At 37.8% G+C, this 24,409-nt stretch overlaps 4 protein-coding genes across 9 annotated transcripts in view; 2 read left to right on the forward strand and 2 right to left on the reverse strand.

Moving 5' to 3' along the window:
- The first annotated feature begins 2,011 nt into the window (after positions 1 to 2,011).
- On the forward strand, positions 2,012 to 12,811 carry LOC128016827 (complement C1q tumor necrosis factor-related protein 4-like). The gene is made up of 2 exons (XM_052601653.1): positions 2,012 to 2,208; positions 8,563 to 12,811. The coding sequence occupies exon 2, from the start codon at positions 8,568 to 8,570 to the stop codon at positions 9,711 to 9,713; it is 1,146 nt and encodes a 381-aa protein (XP_052457613.1). The 5' UTR covers positions 2,012 to 2,208; positions 8,563 to 8,567; the 3' UTR covers positions 9,714 to 12,811.
- Positions 12,812 to 13,904: 1,093 nt separating this feature from the next.
- On the reverse strand, positions 13,905 to 16,419 carry LOC128016308 (NADH dehydrogenase [ubiquinone] iron-sulfur protein 3, mitochondrial-like). Its single transcript, XM_052600795.1, has 7 exons — positions 16,283 to 16,419; positions 15,816 to 15,872; positions 15,638 to 15,735; positions 15,370 to 15,519; positions 15,064 to 15,189; positions 14,709 to 14,828; positions 13,905 to 14,182 (listed from the first exon to the last, which is right to left on the reverse strand). The coding sequence occupies exons 1-7, from the start codon at positions 16,335 to 16,337 to the stop codon at positions 14,021 to 14,023; spliced, it is 768 nt and encodes a 255-aa protein (XP_052456755.1). The 5' UTR covers positions 16,338 to 16,419; the 3' UTR covers positions 13,905 to 14,020.
- A 4,644-nt stretch (positions 16,420 to 21,063) lies between these two features.
- On the reverse strand, positions 21,064 to 22,916 carry LOC128016828 (phosphatidylglycerophosphatase and protein-tyrosine phosphatase 1). The gene is made up of 4 exons (XM_052601654.1): positions 22,654 to 22,916; positions 22,432 to 22,512; positions 22,141 to 22,332; positions 21,064 to 21,391 (listed from the first exon to the last, which is right to left on the reverse strand). The coding sequence occupies exons 1-4, from the start codon at positions 22,798 to 22,800 to the stop codon at positions 21,260 to 21,262; spliced, it is 552 nt and encodes a 183-aa protein (XP_052457614.1). The 5' UTR covers positions 22,801 to 22,916; the 3' UTR covers positions 21,064 to 21,259.
- Positions 22,917 to 23,803: 887 nt separating this feature from the next.
- Positions 23,804 to 24,409, forward strand: part of LOC128016830 (CUGBP Elav-like family member 1) — a 33,671-nt gene continuing 33,065 nt past the window's right edge. For 5 of the 6 annotated variants that reach the window (XM_052601655.1, XM_052601657.1, XM_052601656.1 and 2 more), the window contains exon 1: positions 23,805 to 23,973. The gene's annotated coding sequence lies outside the window, so the exon portion shown is untranslated. Of the gene's footprint in view, positions 23,974 to 24,409 lie in introns of all 6 variants that reach the window. The other variant, XM_052601660.1, reaches the window with a different exon arrangement.

Raw genomic sequence — 24,409 nt, forward strand, 5'->3', positions numbered from 1 at the left:
TCGTGTTTTTTAGAGTCAACTGTTTGGTAACTATCCACTTGCATTATATGGACTCAAAGAGAGGTTAACAATATTTCTTTGTATTCATCTGAATAAGGAAAGTCATACTTATTTGGGAAGGCATAAAGGTAAAAGAAAATATGAAATATGAAATATAAAAATATGAGAGAATCATCTTTATTGGGTATCACTTAAATGTAATGTTGTGAAAAACAACTCATGCACTGTGTTGGACAAAATCTTTTTTACATTCTTAAATGTATAGTAAATGTTAGTTCAGGAGGAGCTTGTTCATCATGACCTGTCAGTCACAAGACAAGCACATTTTAGTGGCTTCTTACATCACTCCTATGACAATTCTTCCGCATCCTCGCACCACCCCAAATCTACCTTCATTTTTAACTTGAAGTAGTCAAGTGCCTACTTTATGGACTGCAAGCTAAATACTTTTACCTTTCCTTTCCTCCTCCAAGACCTATATTTGAAAATTTGGGCATTGTGTTTAGAAGAAATGTTGAATCTAAAAATGATCACCATTCCGCTTTTTCACACCCTCAAAGCGTGGCATCTTAGATGGCAGGCTCTTAAGAAGTATCAATGCTTATTAAAAAGCTTCAGAGATGCATTGTCATTGTCTGTTTGCATTTGACCAACAGATATTTATTGATATAATATGATAATATGAATCATGATGACAGTCATGATCAAGTTGGATCGGGATGAATAAACTATTATTTCAACAGCTAGAATGATATCGCTCTATAAACACCTGTTCCAGGGGAATGGCTCAATTAAGAGCTCAGATCACGCAGCCTCGATGTCTGAGGAAAGAAAGTGGCTGCGACTGAAGTTTAGAAAGGAGTCTTTCATCATAATAGCGTTTCAGTAACCATGAGTTTAGTTTTCATGGCTGAGTCCACTTGAGGAGGGGGTGAGCAACCTGTTTTCCTCAGATGCTCATTTCAAGCAGCAGTGACTCACAGGAGGAGAGAGAGAAAGCTCATCTCTCCTCATGACCCGTGTGAAAGTCATACAGCAGCCTTTTGCACTTTAAAATGGGATGATTCAGTTTCACATCTGAATGAACATCTTCAAATCAATTACGCAAGAAGACCCTTCCGTGTAATAACGCCATATAAATATAGCTTTTATTGTCCCAAGTGCTTATCTTCAAGAGACTAGATACAAGCATTCATCGTGACAAATAATAAGAGAGGGCCAGAATGAGTGTTATGAAACAAATTAATCTGCTCAATGCCAGAATGATTAGGATGGGGTGGAGGGAACGGCTGGGAACAGGAAGATAGACCGGCCCATATTGTTCCTGCAGAGAGAGAGCCAGATAGAGAGATATACAGACACAGTGCAAAACAAAATGGTCATTTGTGTTATATATATATATATATTCGGTGCCTTGCTCAAGGGCACCTAAGTCATGGAATTGCCAGCCCGAGACTCAAAGCCACAACCCTAGGGTTAGGAATCAAACTCTAACCACTAGGCCATGACTTCCCCATAAAAAAATACATATATAAAATGTATACGAACAATGTAAAGTGGAATAACTAACAAAAAATGTCTCTCCTCTGGGACTCTGAGTAATGACTATGATTATGTGCAGAGGTGTGAAATTACCACAATTGTTGTGGCAAAACTAAAACCTGTGTGTATTACAGTCTGCCATTGCACTTGGGTCTTGTGAGAAAATACACTTGCATATATAGGAATAATGAATAAAGCCGTTTTCATATGAAGTGCACATAAACACATGCATATTCACAAAATAAGATCATAAGAGATCACCATGTCCAGTTTGGCTTGCTCTTAAACAGATGTTTGCTTATGGACAACAGGCAACAGCCCCTGGTGTCTCCCTATTGATAGTCCTTCCAGAATGGCTGTTTGTTATGCTCCAGAGTCCCCCAATCAGCTTGCAGCTCCCCGATTGCTCTTAAATCCTCCAATGACTGTATTGGTTTGTGTGTGTGTGTGTGAGTGAGAGTGAGAGAGAGTGAGAGTGTGCACGCATGAATGTGTGGGTGTGTGCTGCACCAGACATCAGCAGCAGGTTGAGAGCCGACACACAGAGGAAGCAAGAGAGAGAAGAAAAAAATAAGGGGGGAGAAAAAGAAAAAGAGAAAGAGACATTTCTTCATTCATTCCTCTGAGAGAACTTCAAGACAGCTTCCTGCAGCTCTGACCACCCAGGTAAGAACAACAGCATTATGATGTGATTTCTCTTTATCTCTCTCGATCTTGTGATGCAGTGGCGATCGCACACCCAGCCACTTTTGTATTCCTCTTATCTGACTGGTGTAAACACTCTATCAGAGGAGAAAACTTGTACGATTCGTCTTATACCTCTCTGTGCTACAGTTGTCCTGATGTGTTACTGTCATTTGATGACCATATGAGATGAGGGGAATTGATCTACTTTTGTGATGATACTCTACGGTTCTCTCTGATGCTGATGCTGCTATTGTTGAACATAGCAGAGAGCAGAGCAGCAACAGAGGTAAACCTTTGGCTGAACGCTTTGAAAACACCACATGTGGGGTTGATACTGACAAAGCCAGGTTGTACGCTCTCCACGCTCATATCTACATCACCTCGGGACAGTGTGAGCGAGGGAGAGAAACAGAGAGGCTCTTTGTTGCTGATAGTGATCTGATACGTATCTGCACTGCCAGGGAGATTTCCCCGAAGACACTAAAACCCATTCAGCTTCACCATACATGTGCGTGTGGAATAGGAAACTGAATATTTATACAGATAAACTCATTAAAATTGTATGAAATGACTATCTGGCTTCCCAATAAATGTCCATGTCCCTATTTATAGATGTTAGCATGTAGGTTAAGATAGAGGAAGGGTATTACACGTTTCCAAGGCAAAAATCAAACACTAAAGCACATGCTGTTCTAGTCAAAGATGTTTTATTTTGCAAAGATCAATGTAAATGAAATGTGTTCATTAGCTTTGATTCATATCCCCGGCATGTTTAATTGGATGCGCGGAGAGTGAATTCTATGGCAAGGGCACATAACACTGTTTTTATTACACAATTCCTTATGTATACAGTATATGTATTTATAGCAAAGTTTCAGACTAATTTCTTGGCTCTATACAATTACTGTAAATATCTGTAACCTTTTCACGTGTAGAATGGTGTATTTGTTTGAGTTGTTATCAGGGACAGTGAGATAATTAAATAGGATGAGTCTGAGTGAGGTATTATTATATGTGTTTATTTTCACAGTAGGCTGTGCATCACATATTTAGCTGTAGTCTAACAGGAGAGGAGTTGTGTTTTTATTGGTTTTCATTATCTGTACGCTGGGTCATTACCCATATCACAGATGACAGATTACAGATTACACAGGCACAAATACTGTACAGGGCAGCCAAAGAGCTGTGCCAGTACCTAACTTTATTCAGTCTGACTGCAGCAGATTACAGAGTGACATATTGACGCAAAAAAAAAATATTCAAATTGATAGTAGCTCAATTTACAACCACTTAGTAGTCTAATGAAATGTGGAGAACGACTGATTCTGTCTGTCGCTAGGAGTTTCCCGAGATGCCAGCTGTCGGGTTCAAGCCCTCGTTACACACAGAGAGTGGTGACTGTCATCGTCCCAATACTTAAATGTCTCACTTGTCTTTCATCTTCCTCCTGTACTACTTCTGTCGTTGATTAATACAACTTATCTTTTTTTTTTTTTTTTTTTTCTACTGAACTCCAGCACCTATATCCTACTCTTCTGGTAATAGAAGTAAAGACTGCTGTATTTTGCCTTTGTGTTTTTGAGATTTAGAGTATGCAGCCAGAATAGAGGGTGTGTGTGTGTGTGTGTTGCTGAATGGTTGAATGGAAGTGACAGTATCAGAGTGTGGTACCAAAGGCTGTTAGGGAAAGAGAGAGAGAAAGAGAGAGAGAAAGAGAGAGAAGATAACTAGGCCCCGGAGCATACACTTACAGGCACTGAACTCTTCAGTGTATGCCAACACTCCACAGACCCTCATTAAACACCACAGCCATGTCACAGACACTGCTCCTCATGTGCTGAGTGGAGTTTCGCTGAGGCCAATTGTGTCCACTCTTTACCTGCAATCACATTTTGCTTTAGATCACTTTAGTGCTCCTGTTGATGATTGTTAGTGTTTCATGTGATTAAAAGTGATTATATCCACAAGAAGGAGTGTCAATAATGTATTGCATATCACAGCAAAAGCTTTGTGAATGCTAAAGGCCACCTAGTATCAGTCCACGGAGAAGCGTCCAGTGGTGTCTGATTGTCAATTTTTACTATATCACAATTTCGGTGATGTAAGGGGGTATTTACACTTAGTCACTTAATGTGTTTTACATAGCTTAAAGTTTACATGAAGGAACAATTCTTACTTTATACTCTATTATGATGTATATCCAACTATTACATTTACATTTAGTCATTTAGCAGACGCTTTTATCCAAAGCAACTTACAAATGAGGACAATGAAAGCAAACAAAATCAACAAAAGAGCCATTATATGCAAGTCTCAGTTTGCTTAAAGGGGTAGTTCACCCAAAAATTCTGTCATTAATCACCCTCATGTCATCCAAACCCATAAGACCTTGGTTCATCTTCAGAACACAAGTTAAGATATTTTTGATAATTTGATAATTATGATATGCTCTCTGACCCTCTGTAGAGAGCAAGGCAACTACCACAGTCAAGGCACAGAAATGTTAAAATGGTCCATGTGACAAAAGTGGTTCAACCATAAGTTTACAAAACTACAAGAATACTGTTTGTGTGCAAAGAAAACTATAACGACTTTAAAAAATAACGACTTAATTCAACAATTCTTCTCCCCCTGAGTTATCATCTACCACCATCATTGAGAGTAACACAATTCATGTTTGTGTTAAAAAGGGCCTGATCTTATTGGTGTTGAATAAAGAAAATCTGCAGGAATGAGAGGTAGAATAGAGTGTCATCAGCATAGCAGTGATATGAAAAGCCATGTTTCTGAATGACAGAACCTAGTGATGCCATGTAGAAAGAGAAAAGAAGTGGTCCAAGAACTGAGCCCTGAGGCACCCCAGTAGTTAGATGCTGCGTCTTGGACACCTCACCTCTCCAAGATACCTTGAAGGACCTATCTATAAGACTCAAACCACTGGAGTGCAGTTCCTGAGATGCCCTTTTGCCAATTGTGTTGACAGGAGGATCTGGTGGTTAACCGTGTCAAAAGCACCGGATATATCCAGTAAAAATAGGTATAGAAGATTTGGAATACACTCTTGCCAGTCTTAGGGCTTTAACAACTCAGAGCAAGGCAGTCTAGGTTAAATGTCCACTTCTGAAACCAGACTGGTTGTTGTCGAGGAGGTTGTTCTGTGTGAGAAAGGCAGAGACTTGGTTGAGCACAGTTCGTTCAAGTGTTTTTGCAATGAAAGGAAGAAGAGAAACCGGTCTGTAGTTATCTAAAAGAGATGTGTTAAGGATGAGTTTCTTAAGTATAGGGGTTATACAAGCCTGCCTAAACGCTGAGGGAAAAACAACACTGTGTAGGGATGAGTTAATGATGTGAGTGAATGTAGGTACAACTGCAGGAGAAATGGCTTAAAGGAGATGAGATGGAATAGGATCGAGTGGACAAGTACCCTTACGAAAAAGAAGTTTATTCAAATATTAGTATACTTCTTTTAAACTAAAAATAGGAAACTATGCTTTTAGTTTACTTTTTATGTACTTCTTACTTCCCACTCAAAATTACATTTAAGTATACTTGACTTATACTTACAAAAAGTCTAAATATATTTGAACCATACAGTACTTGTGCTCCTAGAAGTTTTCATCGTTATACTGTAGAGGGCGCTAGTACACATCTTCTGTACAGAATTTCCCCACAAAAAACATGAGTGAAGAAGAAAAAACAACAACAGATACTATTTAACACGATCATCTGACATAAAACAGCATCAAACCTATAACGTTATGGAATAAAATGTCGACCAATGAAGAGGTAACAATTACAGTCAAGCTTTGGGGTGTTGATCTACTCCATCTACGTAATGATTATCATTCTGAATTCAAATCATTGTCTATTTTCAGCTTTTCGTTCAAAATGTTATTTCTTTATTTTTTTATGAAACTTACCCACATTAAAGTGTTTAAAAAAGAATACATGAAGCTAGAATAAAATGTTTTTGTTTACAAGCAGATACCCTGTTCTTTCTTTGGATGTTTTATATGTTCAGATATTCATATAACAAAATATATACAAATCAATATATAATACAATATATACCAATGTATACCTATAAGTTCACTTTTAGTATAATTGCAGTACAAACTGCAAACATAAAGGTAAACTAGTTGTGTACTCAAAGTTTGCTATTGTTATACTTAAAGTACACTTAAACGTATACTTTTACATACTAGAAAGTGGGTCAATTTAGTCCCAAGGAATATTGAAACAGTACACTTACAATTATACTATTAAAACACTGATATTTGTATACTTGCTAAATAAAGTATACTTATTAAAATAAACTTAAAGTATACTACTTTTTGGTAAGGGTAGTATGATGATTGATTAGAAAGGATGAGATTGGAGATTTCTGCCTCAGAGAGAGAAGGATGTGAATGAGTGTATGTTTGCTGGTAAGATTCTTGACAGATTGTGGTGTGGAAAATTGAAGATGAAGAATATGGCAAAGTTGTTTTTATACAAACAGTCATGTACATAAGCAAACAAGGGCAAAATATAAATTAATTTAAATGCATGTAAGGCAATTTTGATCTCAGGTCTTGCATATAGAAATTTTGTGTTTTTGCTTCACTGAGCTGAAAGGTTTACTCTGTGTGTTTTCAAAGGATGTCGCAGTTCAGCATTCGGTGAGGAAATCTGTGTAGCTGAGAACACAAGAAAGGCATTGACAAATATTGATGTTTCCCTCCCCAGTGCAGATTGTTAGGGCATGAAAGCATTGCTCAGTTAAAAATAGAGATCAAACAACAGGAGGAAACTGTTATTTTGTTGTTGTTGCTTAACCCACAAGCACATTTTAATATCCTGTAAACACTCAGTCAAACATTAAATGTTAAAGGGGTCTTATGTTGCGATTTCAATTTTTCCTTTCTCTTTGGAGGGTAACAAGCTCTTGGTGCATGAAGACCATCTGTAAAGTTGCAAAGGCTAAAGTCTTAAATCCAAAGAGATATTCTTTATCAGAGTTAAGACTCTGCCATAAAATCTAATATTTCTTAAAATAAAATACACTTCTTATGGGCTAGATAATTGTTTTTTAGGTCAGCTAAATAACCACCTACACATGCTGATTTACTCGTTTCACATAAATATTTCTTAAAGTGTTCAAGTACCAAACAGAACGCGTAGCTTAACTCATTGTTTCACCCGATCGATGAAACAGAAGTTCAAATTCTCTAGCATCTCAGGAGATATGATTAAGAGCAAAAACCTCTTTGCAATTTATTCTCTTTTCATTTTTATGTTGCAAAGGGAGGATGAGCTCCATCCATCATTAAATGAAACATAAGCTGAAGGTTTAATATCTTAATTCATGCAGTAGACACCATCAACAGTATAAGGATGTTAAAGTCCGAAAAATTTGGAAACATACAGTAGCATTGCAGATTGTGTGGGACGGTTGTTCCAGTAGTGTGGGCGAAGGTCTAGTAAAACAGGGAAAGATGCTGTGTTGCTCCATTTGCTGATCTGGTTTTTAGAGACAATTTATGAAGGATATTTGACAGCATTGTATAGACACAATTCCCAGGTGTCCTGCAATATCCCATGTACACTACTCTCCACGTAGGCACACACTCCTATGGGGCATAGATCAGCAGATGGAGCGCTGACGATATCTGTCACAATAAGAGGTATTGTATGCAGCCTAAGCTCATTTGCAGTTGATGTGCAAATCTATAACAATCATTATACAACCATTTTAATATGAATCATTTGATGAATCACAATAAATGGGATCACTTTGCAGTATCTCTCTTGATTTAAATAAAAATGCTTCAGAAATGAATTTTAATACCATTTTGTTTTTGTAATCTTTTTGTATTGGTTGCTATTATATTAGATACACACACACACACACACACATACATACACAAACATAATGGGGGCGGGGGGGGGGGGTTGCATTTTCGGGCCCCCCTTGAAACTGTTCAGAACTGATCTGAAATTTCAGTCGGTGTTCTGTCACCTCCAGTGTTCTGCTGTGATGAGTTGATCCAGTGTGTGTCCTATTACCGCTTATCTCAGAGGAAAAGAGAGAGGGTCTGATTATACAGCTCCCTTCCTGCTGTATCTGCTAAAGGCACTGATCTGTTCTGTTTTGATCCCCCTTCCCGCTATCACTTGTATGCATAGTGATTGCTCTTTTTTTTTGGAGCTGATGTTTTGGTAATGAGCAGCAGCTATCATTTACAAACTTAACTGTTTTAAATGAGATTGTTAAACAGTTTTTGTTTTTGGTCACGGCTTTGTTGAAGATAATTAACAGAGTTGTTCTATTATTCTTTATTCCCTCTGCAGTTAAAATGCTGCCTGGTACCAGGCTCCCGCTGCTGTGTGTGCTGTGTTGTGTGACCACCGCTTGGGCATTTGCCCGTATGTCTGACGCTGTGGAGCTGCGGTCCGCATTCTCTGTGGCACGTACCAGCAGCATGGAGGGAGGGCCCAAGATGGTCGTCACCTTCGACAAGGTGTATGTCAACATCGGTGGTGATTTTGATCCGAAGGCTGGCTTATTTCGCTGCAGGATTCCGGGTGCATACTATTTCTCTTTCACAGTGGGGAAGTTCCCGCGTCGAGACCTGTCGGTCATGCTGATGAAAAACCGCAATGAGGTTCAGGCGATTGTCTATGACGAGAACGCAGGAGAGGAGAGGAAGGTACAGAGCCAGAGTGCCATGCTGCAACTTGATTTTGGAGACACTGTTTGGCTCCGTCTTCATGGAGATCCTCGCTACGCTATCTACAGCAACACGGGTCATTACACCACCTTCAATGGTTACCTGATCTACCCCGATGTATACGGCTACCAAGAACCCACACGCAAAGATCATGACAGTGACCATCAACCACCGAAAACCAGCGATGACTCATTGTCTGAGCATGAAAATACAGTTACCAAAGACACTGCTGTGAGTATGAAAGAAGAGAGACGGGATGAACAGATAAAAGAAGAGGACGAGAGAGATGGAGAGGAGGAAGACGATTACCAGCGGTCAGCATTCTCAGTGGGTCGCACTCAAAGTATTGTGGGAGTAGATCAAGGATACCCTGAGCACCAGCCCATCATCTTTGACACAGAGTTCGTCAACATCGGCAACGATTTCAACTTGAGCTCTGGTATATTCAAATGCAGAGTAGCCGGAGCCTATTACTTCTCCTTCAATGCTGGGAAGCTGCCCCATAAGACCCTATCGGTGAAGCTGATGAAAAACCATTTGGAGGTACAGACCATGATCTACGATGACAGCGACACTGAGAAGGCCCTGCAGAGCCAGAGTCTGATGTTGTCACTGCAGGCTGGAGATACTGTCTGGCTCTACAGCCACCAGAGGGATGGATTTGGCGCTTACAGTAATCACGCCAAGTATATCACTTTCACTGGCTTCCTGGTGTATCCCGAGCTCCACAGAAGCCTTCCTCAGCAGCAGAAACCAGATAAGACACTGTAGGCCAGCCAAGGAGCCAGTCAGTCTGGGTCTTTAGGAAGGCAAAGGTTTGGAGCAGCGCTTATGTGGAAAAAATGTGAGTTCCCTACAAGAAATCTTCTACACTCTAGAGACTGTGTGTCCCTCATCACTCCTGTGGTTTGATTCCATATTACAAAATGTCTCTAGCTCTTGTTCTCAGCATCCCTAAAGTCATCATGAAACAGAAATTGTGATCATATTTTCTTCCCTATTGTGACAGGTTCTCAATTGAAAAAGAAAAAACAACGTACAACTGCACATGATTTTGCCCATCTGGAATTTATTGGATCGTTGTTGTTTGCTAATTGAGTGATATCATGCAAGTGGCAGGTTGCTGGATTACTGCCCAGCCAGAGCTTACAGAAGGATGCTATTGTGAGGGGACATTCATGTTTTTGATGAAGAATTACGATGGCACATAACATTTAAAAAAAAAAAAAGTATGTGCATGGAAAATGTATTTAAAATAAATACTGTGAGATTCCATAAAAAAATAAGAATTGTCCATTTCATGGTGACTTTAAGGCCAATATAAAAGATCAAATATACAGCTTTATTGAAAAATCTGAAATTCACTTCAGAGGCAGTTCATTAGAGAGCTCCAGTTCAAAACTGTGTTTAAATACAAATGTTAAATGCATGCATATTTCAAATAAGAAATGTTATTGTCTTTGAAGCTTTTGCATGCAAGATTTGCACGAGAGCAACGTCTTCTGCTTTTTCATCTATTATTTCCAGTGTAAACTCTGTTTATGGAACAAAAAACAGTAATGACAACATTTACCTTCCAGTAAATCATGTAGTGAAATTCACAGTCAGTCAATGATCGGGCAGGTTTTAGAACAGCACTACACATTCAAACACAGGACCGCATCAATAAATTTACTGTCAAAAGGTCCACCCAACTGGCCCAACGAAAGTATCCAACGGTGGTTGAAGGTTTACAGTGTGTTCAGTCTATTTAATGTGCAAAGTAATTACATTTAAAGTAAATTCTAATCTGACTCCATTGTATTATGACCTTGAATTTAGGTTAGAATGCCAATTATTATTGATTGTCCATAGCATCATTTAGACATCTGATTATTCTATTTAACTCTTTAATCTTATTGTACATTAATTCAGATTGCTATAACACTTCTGAGTCTCACAACTCACAAATTCATCAGTCTTGGTCATTAGACAGAGTCGACTGACTAATGTTCTAGAATATTAGAATATTCCTGTACCTACTTTGATCACACATTATATCACTTAGTCCCCATACAGCTGAACACACGTAAAAGTATGAATGAATGGATCTTTATTGTCATTGTATGCACCAGTGGTACAAAGTAACAAAATAGTGTTAGAGGCTCTTTAAGACACCAGATAACAATAAATAAATAGAACTGTACGGTCTGCTACACTACGTGCAAGTAAAAAAAACTAAACACAGTATGTAAGAAGTTTGTCCTTTTGCTTTGTCTGAATAATCAAAAGTTGAGGCTCACCCCTATTTAGACTGGTCAACAACAACACTGTTGCTCTAAACAGAAAACCCATTATCAGCTTCTACAGTCTAAGAAAACATGACTAATGCCAGTGTGTTAGTCTGAGCTCTAACACATCAGTTGGTGTGCCCCTCTTCTCAACGTAAGCTGCATTTTATTATTTTACTAACCTGTGTGCAGATTTGCCGTGTTATGGACATTTATCATTTAAAGCAAATCAGATTAAAATTGAATGTAACAATTTATTATCAATCAGGTAAATATGTTTTATGCCAGTCACATTGTCAATTCGGAGATATCAAAACAAATCATTACAAGACATCAAATCCTCAAAGGTGAATCTAAAGTAAAGGATGCATACGTGACTTAAGAAAAATACATAGTATGGAGTGTGTGGATACCATCTACACCAGTGTTATTAAATCTTGCCCTGGAGGGCCAATGCAGTGCAGAGTTTGGCTCCAACCCTGATCAAAGTCACCTGCCTGTGATTTTCTAATGATCCCAAAAACATTGATTAGCATGCTCAGGTGTGTTTGACTAGGGTTGGAGACAAACTCTGCACCGCACTGGCCCTCCAGGACAAGATTTGAATAGCCCTGCTCTACACTATGGGTCAATCTGGCTACATAGGCACCCTGATCCTCCTGTCCTTAAGCACTCAGACCAAAACAAACATCCTCCAGATGGAAACAGGGAGGATTGGAATTTGCATGGAGAATGTACACATCTTCGGGACAGATGTAAATTAGCTTGAAAGACACTGGGAAACAGCACACCCTCTATAGTATTCGAGTCTACTTGTAAAATTGAGACCATTGTACCAGTTGCATGGAGGCAATTCAAATGACACCAAACATGACTGTGAATATCACTTGCATTCATGTAGAACATTATATTATGCTCTTGACCATTCTGAGTGAGGGAAGGACAGGAAGGAAGTGGATGAAAAGGATAAGTGAGAAAGGGGCTCTTCTCGCATCTTCTCTCAGCGAGATGTCAAAACGGATGCCTGTATGCCGTATCCCAGAAGATCGAAGTGTCTGAGGTTCTTCAAGTCTTACACTATGCTTGGACAGAAGCTTGACAGATTCTAAAGAAACAATAACTTTATTCACTGCCAAATATATCTACTGTACATCAACTGATTCTTATCATTTTTGGGAAATTGTTCAACAAATATTGATGTTTATATTTTGGAATGAATATCTATCAAAGGTATCGATCAGATTGTATAATTCATATTGGTTTGTGTTCACAGCCACAAAGATTTATTTAGGTGATAAAGCATTTGTAATATGAATTGCATGGTTCCCAACTGTAAATATCTTCTTTTTTTTTTTTATCCATTTCTATATAAGTGAATGTTTTTATTTCTAATTCTGTGCCTGGTTTCATGTACGTTTCTGTATGGGTTTAATACGATTAAAAAAACTTTGTGAAAGAGTGCTGGATAAGCTTTTTAATGTCTGTGCAGTATGCGCTACTTTGTTAAGTGCCGTAAAAGTGGTTTCAGTGTATGCTGGATTCTTATTGTGGAAGAAGCCAGTCCTCAGAAGCAAACCAAATAAAAACTCTGAATGTAAACACTTTCTTTTGTCTTGTATTTTTCATTAGTGTAATTATAGTGCTGTCACTCCTACCAATTATATTTTAACTTTTAGAATGATTTTTCTATGATGAATAAATTAAATTAAGTATTCAAATATCTGAATTGAGTAATTATTGAAAAATCCCTGCAATTTATTTTAACAGGGCCGCTGCTGGTCAAATGGGTGCCCTACGCAGAATTGTATTGTTGTCAGTTATATTCAGGTCTATACTGCCACCTGTTGGCGCAGTTGTGTAACTGAGAGAACAATCTTTGTTCTGTCGAGATCAATAAAGAATAACAACTACCCATGGCCTCTTAGGACTTCCGTAGCCTGAAGAAGGAAGATGGGAAATAAGTCTTTCATCCTAGAGAACTCAATATTCTTGAATTAGAAATATTTATTCATTAATGTGATGTTTTAAAAGTCAACACTAGTAAATGATAGTATAAAGAAAATGACATTAAAGACATTGCACAATATATTAGCAAATATACTGTATATGCCAGAACCAACAATTGCTGCAGTGCTCCACTCATGTAGGAATGAGAGAACACTTTAGCAGCAGGCAGCCGACCCGCTGGTCGATCCAGAGCTCATTTATGTGCTCTCACTGAATAGCTGACTTGCCACAAACTATAATGAGATTGGTAAACGGAAAAACAGTTCATTATGGAGGAGAGATTGCTGTGTGCAATGAAATTCCTGTATAGCAATAAAATACTTTTGTAGGCAAAACTTTGTAGATAAAGATCTTTTTGAAAATAACCCATCGATTTCGATATATGACTTATTGTTATCTTTTGTAAGTGGAGATATCTAAACTGTTCATTCTATTCTCCTGCATTCATGACACTTTTACAATTAAAAGAGTGTTACCACAAAAGATATTTATTTTGAATATCACTGGCTACAATTCTTAACATAAAACTCTTATAGAATATAAATGCATAATTTTGATTCGAAGTTTTGAAAGAGCAAATTTTTGTGCGTGTCTGTTTTTAACTAGTGTCAAATGGTAGACATGTTTGCAAAAAAAAAAACATAATTATAATAATAAAGTAAGAAATAATATGCTGAAACAGGAGCGGTTTTCATTGTTTTATTTAGATGTACCATAGGATGTTATTTACATAAATACGTTCTGAGGGTGTGATAAGAACTCTAATAGGGTCACAGCCGGAGGGTTGGGTGGGGGAGGGGGTTACTTTGCTGGTTTGTCCCCAGACTCCAGTTTAGGAGCATCTTTAGGCTCGCGGTACGCAGGGAACGCTTCCCATGGACTGTTCAAGTCAAACTTACGGAACTCCTGGGCGAGCTCAACAGGTTCAGCCACAACCCGCTTCACTTCATCATCATAACGTACCTGACGAAGAAGGGGAAGAAAAATATTCAACATTACATGATCCACACCAAGTAATGTTTAAAATCAAAACATTAATTGTGCTATACCTTGAAACACACTGCTATTTTAATACTTTTGAAAGGAGTCTATCAAGTTCAAGGCTGCATTTAATTGATCAAAATACGGTAAACAGTAATATTGTGAAATATTATTACAGCTTAAAAAAAAGGTCCTATTTTAAAATATTTTTAAATGTGAATTATTCCTGTGATGGCAAGGCTGAATTTTCAGCAGCCATGAATCCAGTTTTCAGTGTCACATGATCCTCTAGAAATCTAACATGCTGATTTAGTGCTGAAGGAACATTTCTTATTCTTATCGATATTGAAAATAGCTGTGCAGTTTAATATGTTTGTGGAAATCATGATATATTTTTTCAAGATTTTTTGATGAATAGCAGCAGCATTTGAAGTGTAACAACAACATTTCTGAGACCGAGAAACAATATTCAGTAAACAGTAACAGAATTCATATTCAGTGCATTTACCTCGACGTATCCAGACAAAGGAAAGTCTTTTCTGAATGGATGACCTTCAAAGCCATAATCTGTCAAGATGCGTCTCAGATCTGGATGGTTTGCGAAGAAAACTCCGAACATGTCCCAAATCTGTAATGAAATATCAGCTATGCTGCATGATCTCATGGAGCATTGACTAGACATTCACAGTCATTCACAGTGTGTCACAGCAGGTGGGGAGAAGCTCAGGGGCTTCACTGCATGAGCACTGAAGCTTGTGTCGGAGTATACCGCAGACAAAACAGACGTCTATTTTTATAGTATGTAAAACACAAAGCTTAAAACTTGTTCATGAAACCTCAGCTGATCACAATAAGACACATACCTCTCTCTCATACCAGTCAGCTGCCCGGTGCACAGGCACAGAGGAGTCAAGAGGAGTCAGCTCATCAGTGTAGGTCTTCAGGCGGATACGAGAATTATAACGCAGGGACAGCAGATTATACACAATCTGAAAAGGAAATAATTGGATTATCAATCCTTTGCAGAACAGTTTCTGAAATGTTTTATTCAGTTAAATGGATGGAATTTTTCCATGCTAATAATTTCTCCCATCCAGAGTATGCACCTTTGTATGTTATTTTTACATAAATATATTAAAAATCTAAATCAAATACAATAAATAAAACACCTCGAAGCGGCACTGCCTTGTAGGGACATCCACGGCTGTCAGGTCAGTCATGTTGTGGAACTGAGCGTTTGTGTGATCCTTCAAGAAGCTGAGAACAGGTATAATCCCTTCTGGGTGGATCATTACCTCCAGCTCATTAAAGCAGGTCACCTACAATTCAAACAAAATGCTGTAAATGAGAAAACCATTTCTGAGGATCTGTAGAGTGCATCTTCAATAATATTTCACAAATTGGTCACCTGAAACAATTGATTTGAGAATAACTGACCTGAACTTGTTGCACATATTTGGGGAGAATCTCTGCAATGTATTCTCCAAACTCTGAAAGCTGAGTGTGTGTGACTGGATCCTTGGGCCTTACAGTAGCTAAAGCAAAAACACATTTAAACATCAACAGCCCGCCCCGTTAAAAACAATCACAAACCCAATTTCCCAAATCTACTCACGTCTGGTTTCAGTTGTCGTTGTTCTTGTCTGGACAACCGCAGGGCTCTGTCTAGCAACTACGAGAGAGATTGATAGAGATTAATGCAGTGCAGTATAGTGACAGTTTAGTAACAGCAGTATAGTAACAGCTTCAGATCAAACATCAAAATGAGTTAAATTAGTAGCTTGTGTCTGACCAACTCAAAATGAATGATTCCTGAAAATTTGCACAAAATAAAATAAAAATCCTTCTCTCTAGAAGGGCGATGTGTGAATTTCAAGAGTAAGAGAAGCATGACTTGCATAATTGAGGTTATAAATGTAATCAGTCGACAATGTTATTATGATGGAAGAATAGGAAAGGTCAACAGCGGGGAAAAGCCTAACCATAGAAGAGTGGGTTGTCGATCCTGCACAGTGCTCGTAATGGTGATTGCGTACATAATTAGTCACAAAGTGGACAGTGCTGCTCTTGCTTATTTCTTACCATTTAGACTTCTTCCAAAACCGCTGCGGACCAGTCGAACCAAGGAGGCAGCCATCTTTACTCCCTCGCCGCGTCGTTCTTCGCGAGATCAGCTGACGCTGACGGTGCGCGTGCGTTCCGCAGTGCACTGCTGCCATCTTCAGGCGGCACGACCACAGTCTATGGGCACGACCGAGCCCTCTATCTCTGTATGGGCCTATGGGCTGATATTTGCAACAATAGTCGGAAAATGTATTTTTAAAGGGTTAGTTCACCCAAAAATGAAAATTATGTCATTAATAACTCACCCTTATGCTGTTCCAAACATGTAAGACCTCCTTTTATCTTCGGAATACAGTTTAAGATATTTTAGATTTAGTCTGTGAGCTCTCAGTCCCTCCATTGAAGCTGTGTGTACGGTATACTGTCCATGTCCAGAAAGGTAAGAGAAACATCATCAAAGTAAAATAATAAGTTCTAAAGTTATTTTGTGTGTTTTTTTTTTTATTAGGTTGATGCAGTGCAAGATATGCAGATTTGAACACCCTGCCCAGGAGGTCCTTTTGAAACATGACCAATTGTGCCACTACCAGGGAAGATACTGCCAACTACCCTGCCTCTACACAGATTGCATCTGCTCCTTTAAAACCACTGGTTGACGTCTCACCTTTTAAGATCACACAAGTGCTTATCTTCACGTGAGAGTCACTTAACATTGAATGGTGAATTGTGTGACTTTAAGGAAATTTGTAAAACGCCCTATTACTCCAAACATATAAAGAGCCATTTTTAAAAAATCATGAAACTTTAAGTTGCCCTTTTAGCCAGTGTGGTTTTTGAAACGCATCTGATTTCATCATCCAGTGGTCAAAATCTTTGCAGCTTTTCCATTACAGACTTTAAAGCAAATATCATTATTCAAAATGCAGAACCAAAAGACAGCAAGCCACAAACTGTTGTTATGCACACACTTTTATCACCATTGCAGTTCATTTTATATTGCTTGTGATAGATATGAAGGACAGATATGTGAGCCAATACATGTTTGACTGGACCCGTTGTTATTTTTGCACATTATTTTGGACTAGATTTTTGTGATAGTTAATTTAATTGGGAAAGCATCAAATAAAAACTGAGTAGAAGTTTTTAATTTTGCAATACAAATGTGACAAATAAGCTCTTAACTTGAAAAAAACTTTCTATTGTAATTAATTTTATAGCGAATGAAATGACTTGATTTGGTTTGTGATTTAAACTTGCTGTTCTACATAAAAAGAAAAAAAATCATATTGATGAAATAAATAAAAAAATTGTGATTCTGTCCATTTAAAGATTTTTTTGAAGACCATTGTTGTACTGAGTAGCATTTAACAAATTAATTTACTCATATTTGATTGGCAGTTTTGTGCTGAACTTTAAACTGCTTGAGTAAAACCTAAAGTTCTGAAACTGTAATGTAAAAACCAAAAAAAAAAAAAAAAAAAAGTTGAGAGCTCAAAAACCTTTTTGAAGTTTTAGTAAAATTAGTAAACAACTAATTGACCTTTAAGTTGAGTAAACTCAAAAATCTGTTGAAGCTGGTAGCCTCAATCATAAGTTGGGCAAACTTAAAATTTTAAGGCAACACACTTCAGCAGATTTTTGAGTTTGCTCAACTTAAAGGTCCGTTAGTTGTACAAACTTTTGTGCATGTTTAATCAACATAATATATTAAGTTAATTGAACTTTTAGTTAAACTTTCAAAATTTTAAGTCAACTAAACACAAAATTGAAAGTTTAACTAAAAGTTCTGCTGAAGTTTGTTGCCTTAAAATTTTAAGTTGGCCCAACTTTTGACTTTTTACAGTGTACTTTGATGATGTTTCTCTTACCTTTCTGGACATGGACAGTATACCGTGCACACAGCTTCAATGGAGGGACTGAGAGCTCTCAGACTAAATCTAAAATATCTTAAACTGTATTCCGAAGATAAAAGGAGGTCTTACATGTTTGGAACAGCATAAGGGTGAGTTATTAATGACATAATTTTCATTTTTGGGCGAACTAACCCTTTAAGTAGTTAAATTGACTATAAGACAAAATATAAAATATAAAAAGTTTGCATATGTGTTTTATGCCTTTTTTCATATTTGATGCAGGCTTTTAAATTAAATCAATGCATTTAGCAGACGCTTTGGACAGTGCATTCAGGCTATAAATGTTTGCCTATCATGGGTTCCCGGGAAATCGAACCCCCAACATTGATAACACAACCGCTTGATAACACAATGCTCTATACCAATTGAGCTACAGGAACAGGCTCATAGGCTATAACAATATATAGTGAGAATTTAAAGCTCACAAAAATACACCTTTTTTTCAGAAGCCCCAACTGAGCAGAAATTGTCAATTTGATGCAGTTGTATGATGCAGAAGTCATTTCGAAATTCTGATTGTAGTGTAAATCAATGAGATTTTGAATAAATGGCCTTTTACATACTAATAACATGTTAATTATCAATCCATCAATCAGAGGGAAGAAAGCATGTAATACATTAGAATGTATACAATAGGTGTTTGAGCAAAATTTTGATCATGTTGATAATTTAAAGCCACTAGAAATTCATGTTTCAAATATGGAACAGTACACCTTCCAGGGATAAACCCTCCCCCGTTGATTTCACTAAAACAGACCATCACCTACTGTTGTTTGTCATCATATTTATTAAAATGCATTCCAAAAGGTCTCTCTCTGTTTCATTATAGTATTTAATCATATAAAATTTATTAAATGCATAGGCTCTTTTAAGCAGATGGGATTTCCTTATTTATAATTATAAAATATCATGACCTTATACAGTAGATAACATGCACAAAGAAACAAAACACCAATTGTCAGATGCAGTCTTTTTAACAACTCCTAATACAAAGAAGCCAGCTAGAAGCTCAGAAGAAAAAAAGAAACATAACATCACTAACTCAATCAAAAATAATTCATATTTGTAAATTCACTCAGGGTTCCCTCACTCTTTAAGTGATCATTTTCCAGGACTCTGAAGACTTTTCCAGGACATCTTCAATTTATTTATGGCAACAATAAAAGAAAATAATTATGCCCTAAAGTAATATATTCATGTCTACAAAAGTCTCTAAAAACATAGTTTATGGCCATGACTTAAAAAAAATCAGATCTTTAAGATGAGCTCTTAATTAAACATAACAGAAATAATTTCCAGATCTAATTTCAGCACTATAGCAAAAAAAAGTATTTAATTATTTTATTAAACAATTTGAAAAATAAAATAAATCAGTTAATTATTAATGCTATAATGATATTAAAGAAAATGATATTTGAAAATATTGTCATTTAACCTTCAAATATTTTTCAAGCAAGTATTGCTTTAAAAGGGTCAAGTAAAAAATTAGTGAATTCTGACTAATAAACACCTCTGATTGGCCCTTGCATATCACTGTTCACAGAAAGCAATATAAATATTTATGGAAGTGTTGGAAAGCAGCAGCTTGTCAGAAAGTACTGAACAGAATCTGTACCACTGATCTATATAATATTATATATAGATCAGTGTTCTTTACTTGGTACTACCAGTGCTGCAGAAAGATATTGCAGTTATTTTTACATATATAAAAATTCAGTATCAATTTTGTACAGAAGTACCCCACTTTTGATATTAATCAAAATGATTAGTTAACAAGTCACTGAATCACTGAAATACTTCTCTTAAAGTTTACAACTGGATAACGTTGGGAAACACATTAATGCCAAGTGCAGCCTTATAAACACTATTTTAATATTCATTATATGGAGGCAAGATGAAGATATCATCTAAACTTTTCTAATTCCCAATTCAGCATTAGGGATTTTCTTCCAATATTTCGCTCATCGTTAACAGTGAGCTGCTCTGTCTGCCACAGTATTTTCCACTTCTGTTCACAGACTTTGTATTATTTTCACACAAATTACATTTTGGAAGATGCTTGCAACAAAGTTCATATGCAAGACCGGAACAGATGTCAGCTGAAATAAAACAAAAGAGCGGGTAAATCGCACTTTTGGAGCAAAAACAGGCCGCTGATGTACCATTTTTTGTCACCAACTGAATTATGTGACCCTAGTAGGCGCTGTATTGAGCTTATCCAACCTACTCATAGAGACCTAAACCTACTCCTAATCTTAACCTAGTTCCATCACTGCATGCCTACAAAGGTCACAGAATTCGATGTAACACCTGTTCCGGTTTATGGCCGTTCGTTTTTCTACTACTAACATTAAAATTGTTTCAGACCAGTGGTAAACTGTTCGTTCTTGGCTAAAGGATAACAAAATTACATTCTAAAAAACATTTTCCAGGACATTTTACATTTTCTCAAATTTCCCATGTGTTTTCCAGGACTGGAAGGTAGTCATCAATTTTCCAGGATTTCCAGGACACATAGAAACCCCGTCACTGGTGGTTGTAGCTACAAGGGATACAGCTACAGACGGAAGTTAACAATACATTTTATTTTCTACCTATTGGACTGTTTTATTAACGTCTAAACCTACCCCCAACCCTAAACCATCCGCAGCTGTATCCATTCTAGCCTTAACGGTCTAAAACAGGGGTCACCAAACTGGGTCCTGGAGAGCTGGTGTCCTGCAGAGTTTAGCTCCAGCCCTAATCAAACACACCTGAACCAGCTCATCAAGCACTTTCTAGGTATACTTGAAACTTCCAGACAAGTTGGAGCTGAACTCTGCAGAACACCGGCCCTCCAGGACCCAGTTTGGTGACCCTGGTCTAAAACATCTGAGGTAATAGAAATAACAACAATATTGTTTTATTCACTGTGTAATCCAGATGGATGTTATTATTGCTTTAGGTCTGCTTTTATGTACAGTACACTGATTATTGAAAGAATATATAGAAAAATATGCACTCCAACAAGGAAAAACAACTTATTAAGGCTCTACAATATAACAGAATTGGCATTATTGTTAGCATTTGTACACTGTATCTTCTAGCTGGACTCTGAAGCGCACACTTGCTTGTAGTACTCCTGCAGAGTCTCCAAGTGGGCTGAGCGGATCAGCACATGAGGCCGGACTGAGGCCAGCACCTTACAGGCCTCCTCTGGACTCCAACAGTGCAGCTGTGAAAGCAAAACAAACATTTAACACATGGCTGTAACCACTATAGACACTGAGAACGACAATTCAACAATTATATAGGGACAAACTGCCCCCTCCTCTTCAATATTTGATATTCTTATGCTACTTTGCTGCACTCCTTTACCAACAAGATCTTTTTGTTTTTAGGATGACAAAAAGTTTCAAAGTTACATTTTTAATCTGGCCTGATGTAATAGAACTCATTAAAGTTTTAATGTTGACTGAGTATGAGTTAAGATGTAAGTAGCTAAACATTTAATCAACTGTGTTACAATAAAAATGTAAAAACTTGCAGTAATATGCATTAATACAAACAACTTGACTTCACTGAATAATTAAATTCCTTTGGATAAGGACTCCCCCTACCCTGTAAAAAAGGAATAAATTAATATAAAGAATATACTGTATGTCTCTTGTGTATGGTTTATTATTAAAAAAGAAGAACTTAAGCGTGGGTATAAAAAGTCCCTTTGAATTCTGCATATTTGGTTTTTAAGTAGTGAAGTGATCAGCATCACATGAACTGACCGATATCATTTTTTCCTCTCCAGAATTTTCCACCAGCAATATTAAGAGACAAAAGATTATAAAAAAATTAATAAAAAAAAAATGCATCACACAATGACAAATATTATTCACAGTGGTGAGCTATGACATAGAGCTGCTGGCTTTGTTATTGTATGCAGACTCCCATGATGAGTGTGTATGTATATGAAGTGTATATACCCACCCTGATGAGGTATGCGGCTGCAATAGTTGCACTGCGTGAGCGGCCAGCCTTGCAGTGGATATAGACACTGGTGCCCTGCTCTCGATGTTTCAAGACGAAGTCAACACCCTTGTGAATGTGCTCTAGGCTGGGAACACCTGTCAGGTCCACCGTGCTGAGTCTGATCTGGTCAACGCCAACAGCTCGCCACTCCTGTTATATAACCAACAGAAGAAGAAGAAAAACATCCATAGATCTAAACTGACATGTGATTAGTTGGTAATGACTGACAGAGCTGGCAGATGCACTTACCTCAGCTGAATTGCAGAAATAGTTTGTCTCATATTCTTCATTCATAGTAATAACTCCTCTGACTTTCTCTTTTTGGACCAACTAAAGCCAAACGAGACAAGAGGCGTTAGGTCAATCCTGAAACAAGCCTGGATTTTGATACTGTGATATTTTATAAATATAGTAGGTATAATCATAATTATCATATTGGTAAATATCATACTGTAAAGCTACATATCTTACCTCCTCTGTCATTGACCTGAATGGAAGAGCACCAAGAATGACAGTAGGATCCACGCGATTATACCAATGCCTGGAAGTGATCTTTTCCATGACAACATTGTAAGCGAGTGTGGGATAAAATAAAGTCCTTGCTAAAACACTCGCCATTGTTCCTCATGTAAACGAACAGCATGCACAACTTCAAACGCGTCACAGGAGTTTCTTTCCACTCCTCTTCATATTCACTTCACATGAAGAGCTTTTTCTTCGACGCATGTTACAGATCCTCAACAATGCCATCTTCTGTTTTGGAGGTTAATTTGTTGGACACGGACTGTTAAAGGGAATAATTCACAGAATCAAGAACGCCTTTAGCCACTGACCAGATGTCATTGATACCGAAGAAACACATTCTGTGAGGAGACTTATTAAAGTCATGGCTTACATTTGTTAGAGTCTCGTGTCATTTTGCAGTTTATCGTGCATTCGTGTCAATGTTTATGAATGAACATCAATGAATCTATTTCATTATAATCTACACTTATACAAAGGACTACAGTGTAAAAGAGGCAACAATGAACACCGGCAGTATGTTAAATAAAAAGGAGATATGTGTTATGTCTTAGTTTATTTGTAATATTCTCACACGTGCACAGTATTCCAGTAGAATGCAATCCTCTTTTAAGGATAACACCAGTATATGGACACCAGTTGTACAATTTTGTTCGTGTAAAACGTGGTTAATGTCCTTATTGCAGTGTTTGTGTTTCCTTATGATTGTGAATGCTATTATATTGCATTTTAATATCAAACCCATAATAACACCAACACAACTGCACAGACTGCACTAATGTGTTCACATGAACCAGCCTGCCAGTTACTATCATTTGATGTTTATCTCCATGAAGACCTCTTGGGCTTTTATTGACTTGAATGACCATGTGAGAGAAGCGCACATCACTTCCTTAGACAAGGGGGGGCGCTTTCTAACCAATTGCTTTTAACTATTGTTTTACGTATTTATATACGAATTTTCGTAAAAGACTAATATATATTTTTTTATTATAGACGTGTCTATCAATGTTTTGACACCAAAAGTAAATTTTTAACCAATCCATTGCGACAAAGGCTCCACCCCACTCCCCTTTTAATAAATGTGATGGTGCATGCAGGAAAGACAGCCATTTTGCACCGTCCCTCTTCCACCCAGAAAGTAGGTTGTCGTGGGTAGACGTAATCAGAGAAAACTATTAACTCACAAATCCCACTACACAATCATTCCCCCGTGTCAGCACACCATACCTACTCAGTTACCTCCGTTTGCAAAAGGGGGCATCGAGGGTAAGTGTTGATTTTTGTAGCTGCGCGAGCTAACTGGTGGTTGTTTACGGTCGCTTGCACGCGCTAACATGCGTCATTATGTAAAAGCAGCTCGACCACCGCGCGCCCACGGGGCTTATGTCTCGCATAGTTACTGTTTGAGCAGTAGTGCATGCACAGCTGCGTCGAGAGTGATCGAAACTCGTGTAACCACAGCGCGCTGTTGTAGCTGCTCTGCTAAGTTTAGCATCTCAGAGGAGCGTAGCGATGCAAAGCTATTAAAAAGATGCAGCTGACGAGCAGGACTCGGGACAGGTCGCTCCCTGTGTTGTGTTGCACACGCGGTCTTTCCATCGCATGTGTTTTCACTGCGATCGCTCTCGAAATTAACAAACTAGAGGTCCTTTTGGAAAACGCATGGTCACTCCCCGGCTAAATGAGCACGTATATGAACGCA

The sequence above is a fragment of the Carassius gibelio genome, chromosome A7 (assembly GCF_023724105.1).
Source record: "Carassius gibelio isolate Cgi1373 ecotype wild population from Czech Republic chromosome A7, carGib1.2-hapl.c, whole genome shotgun sequence".
NCBI lineage: Eukaryota > Metazoa > Chordata > Actinopteri > Cypriniformes > Cyprinidae > Carassius > Carassius gibelio.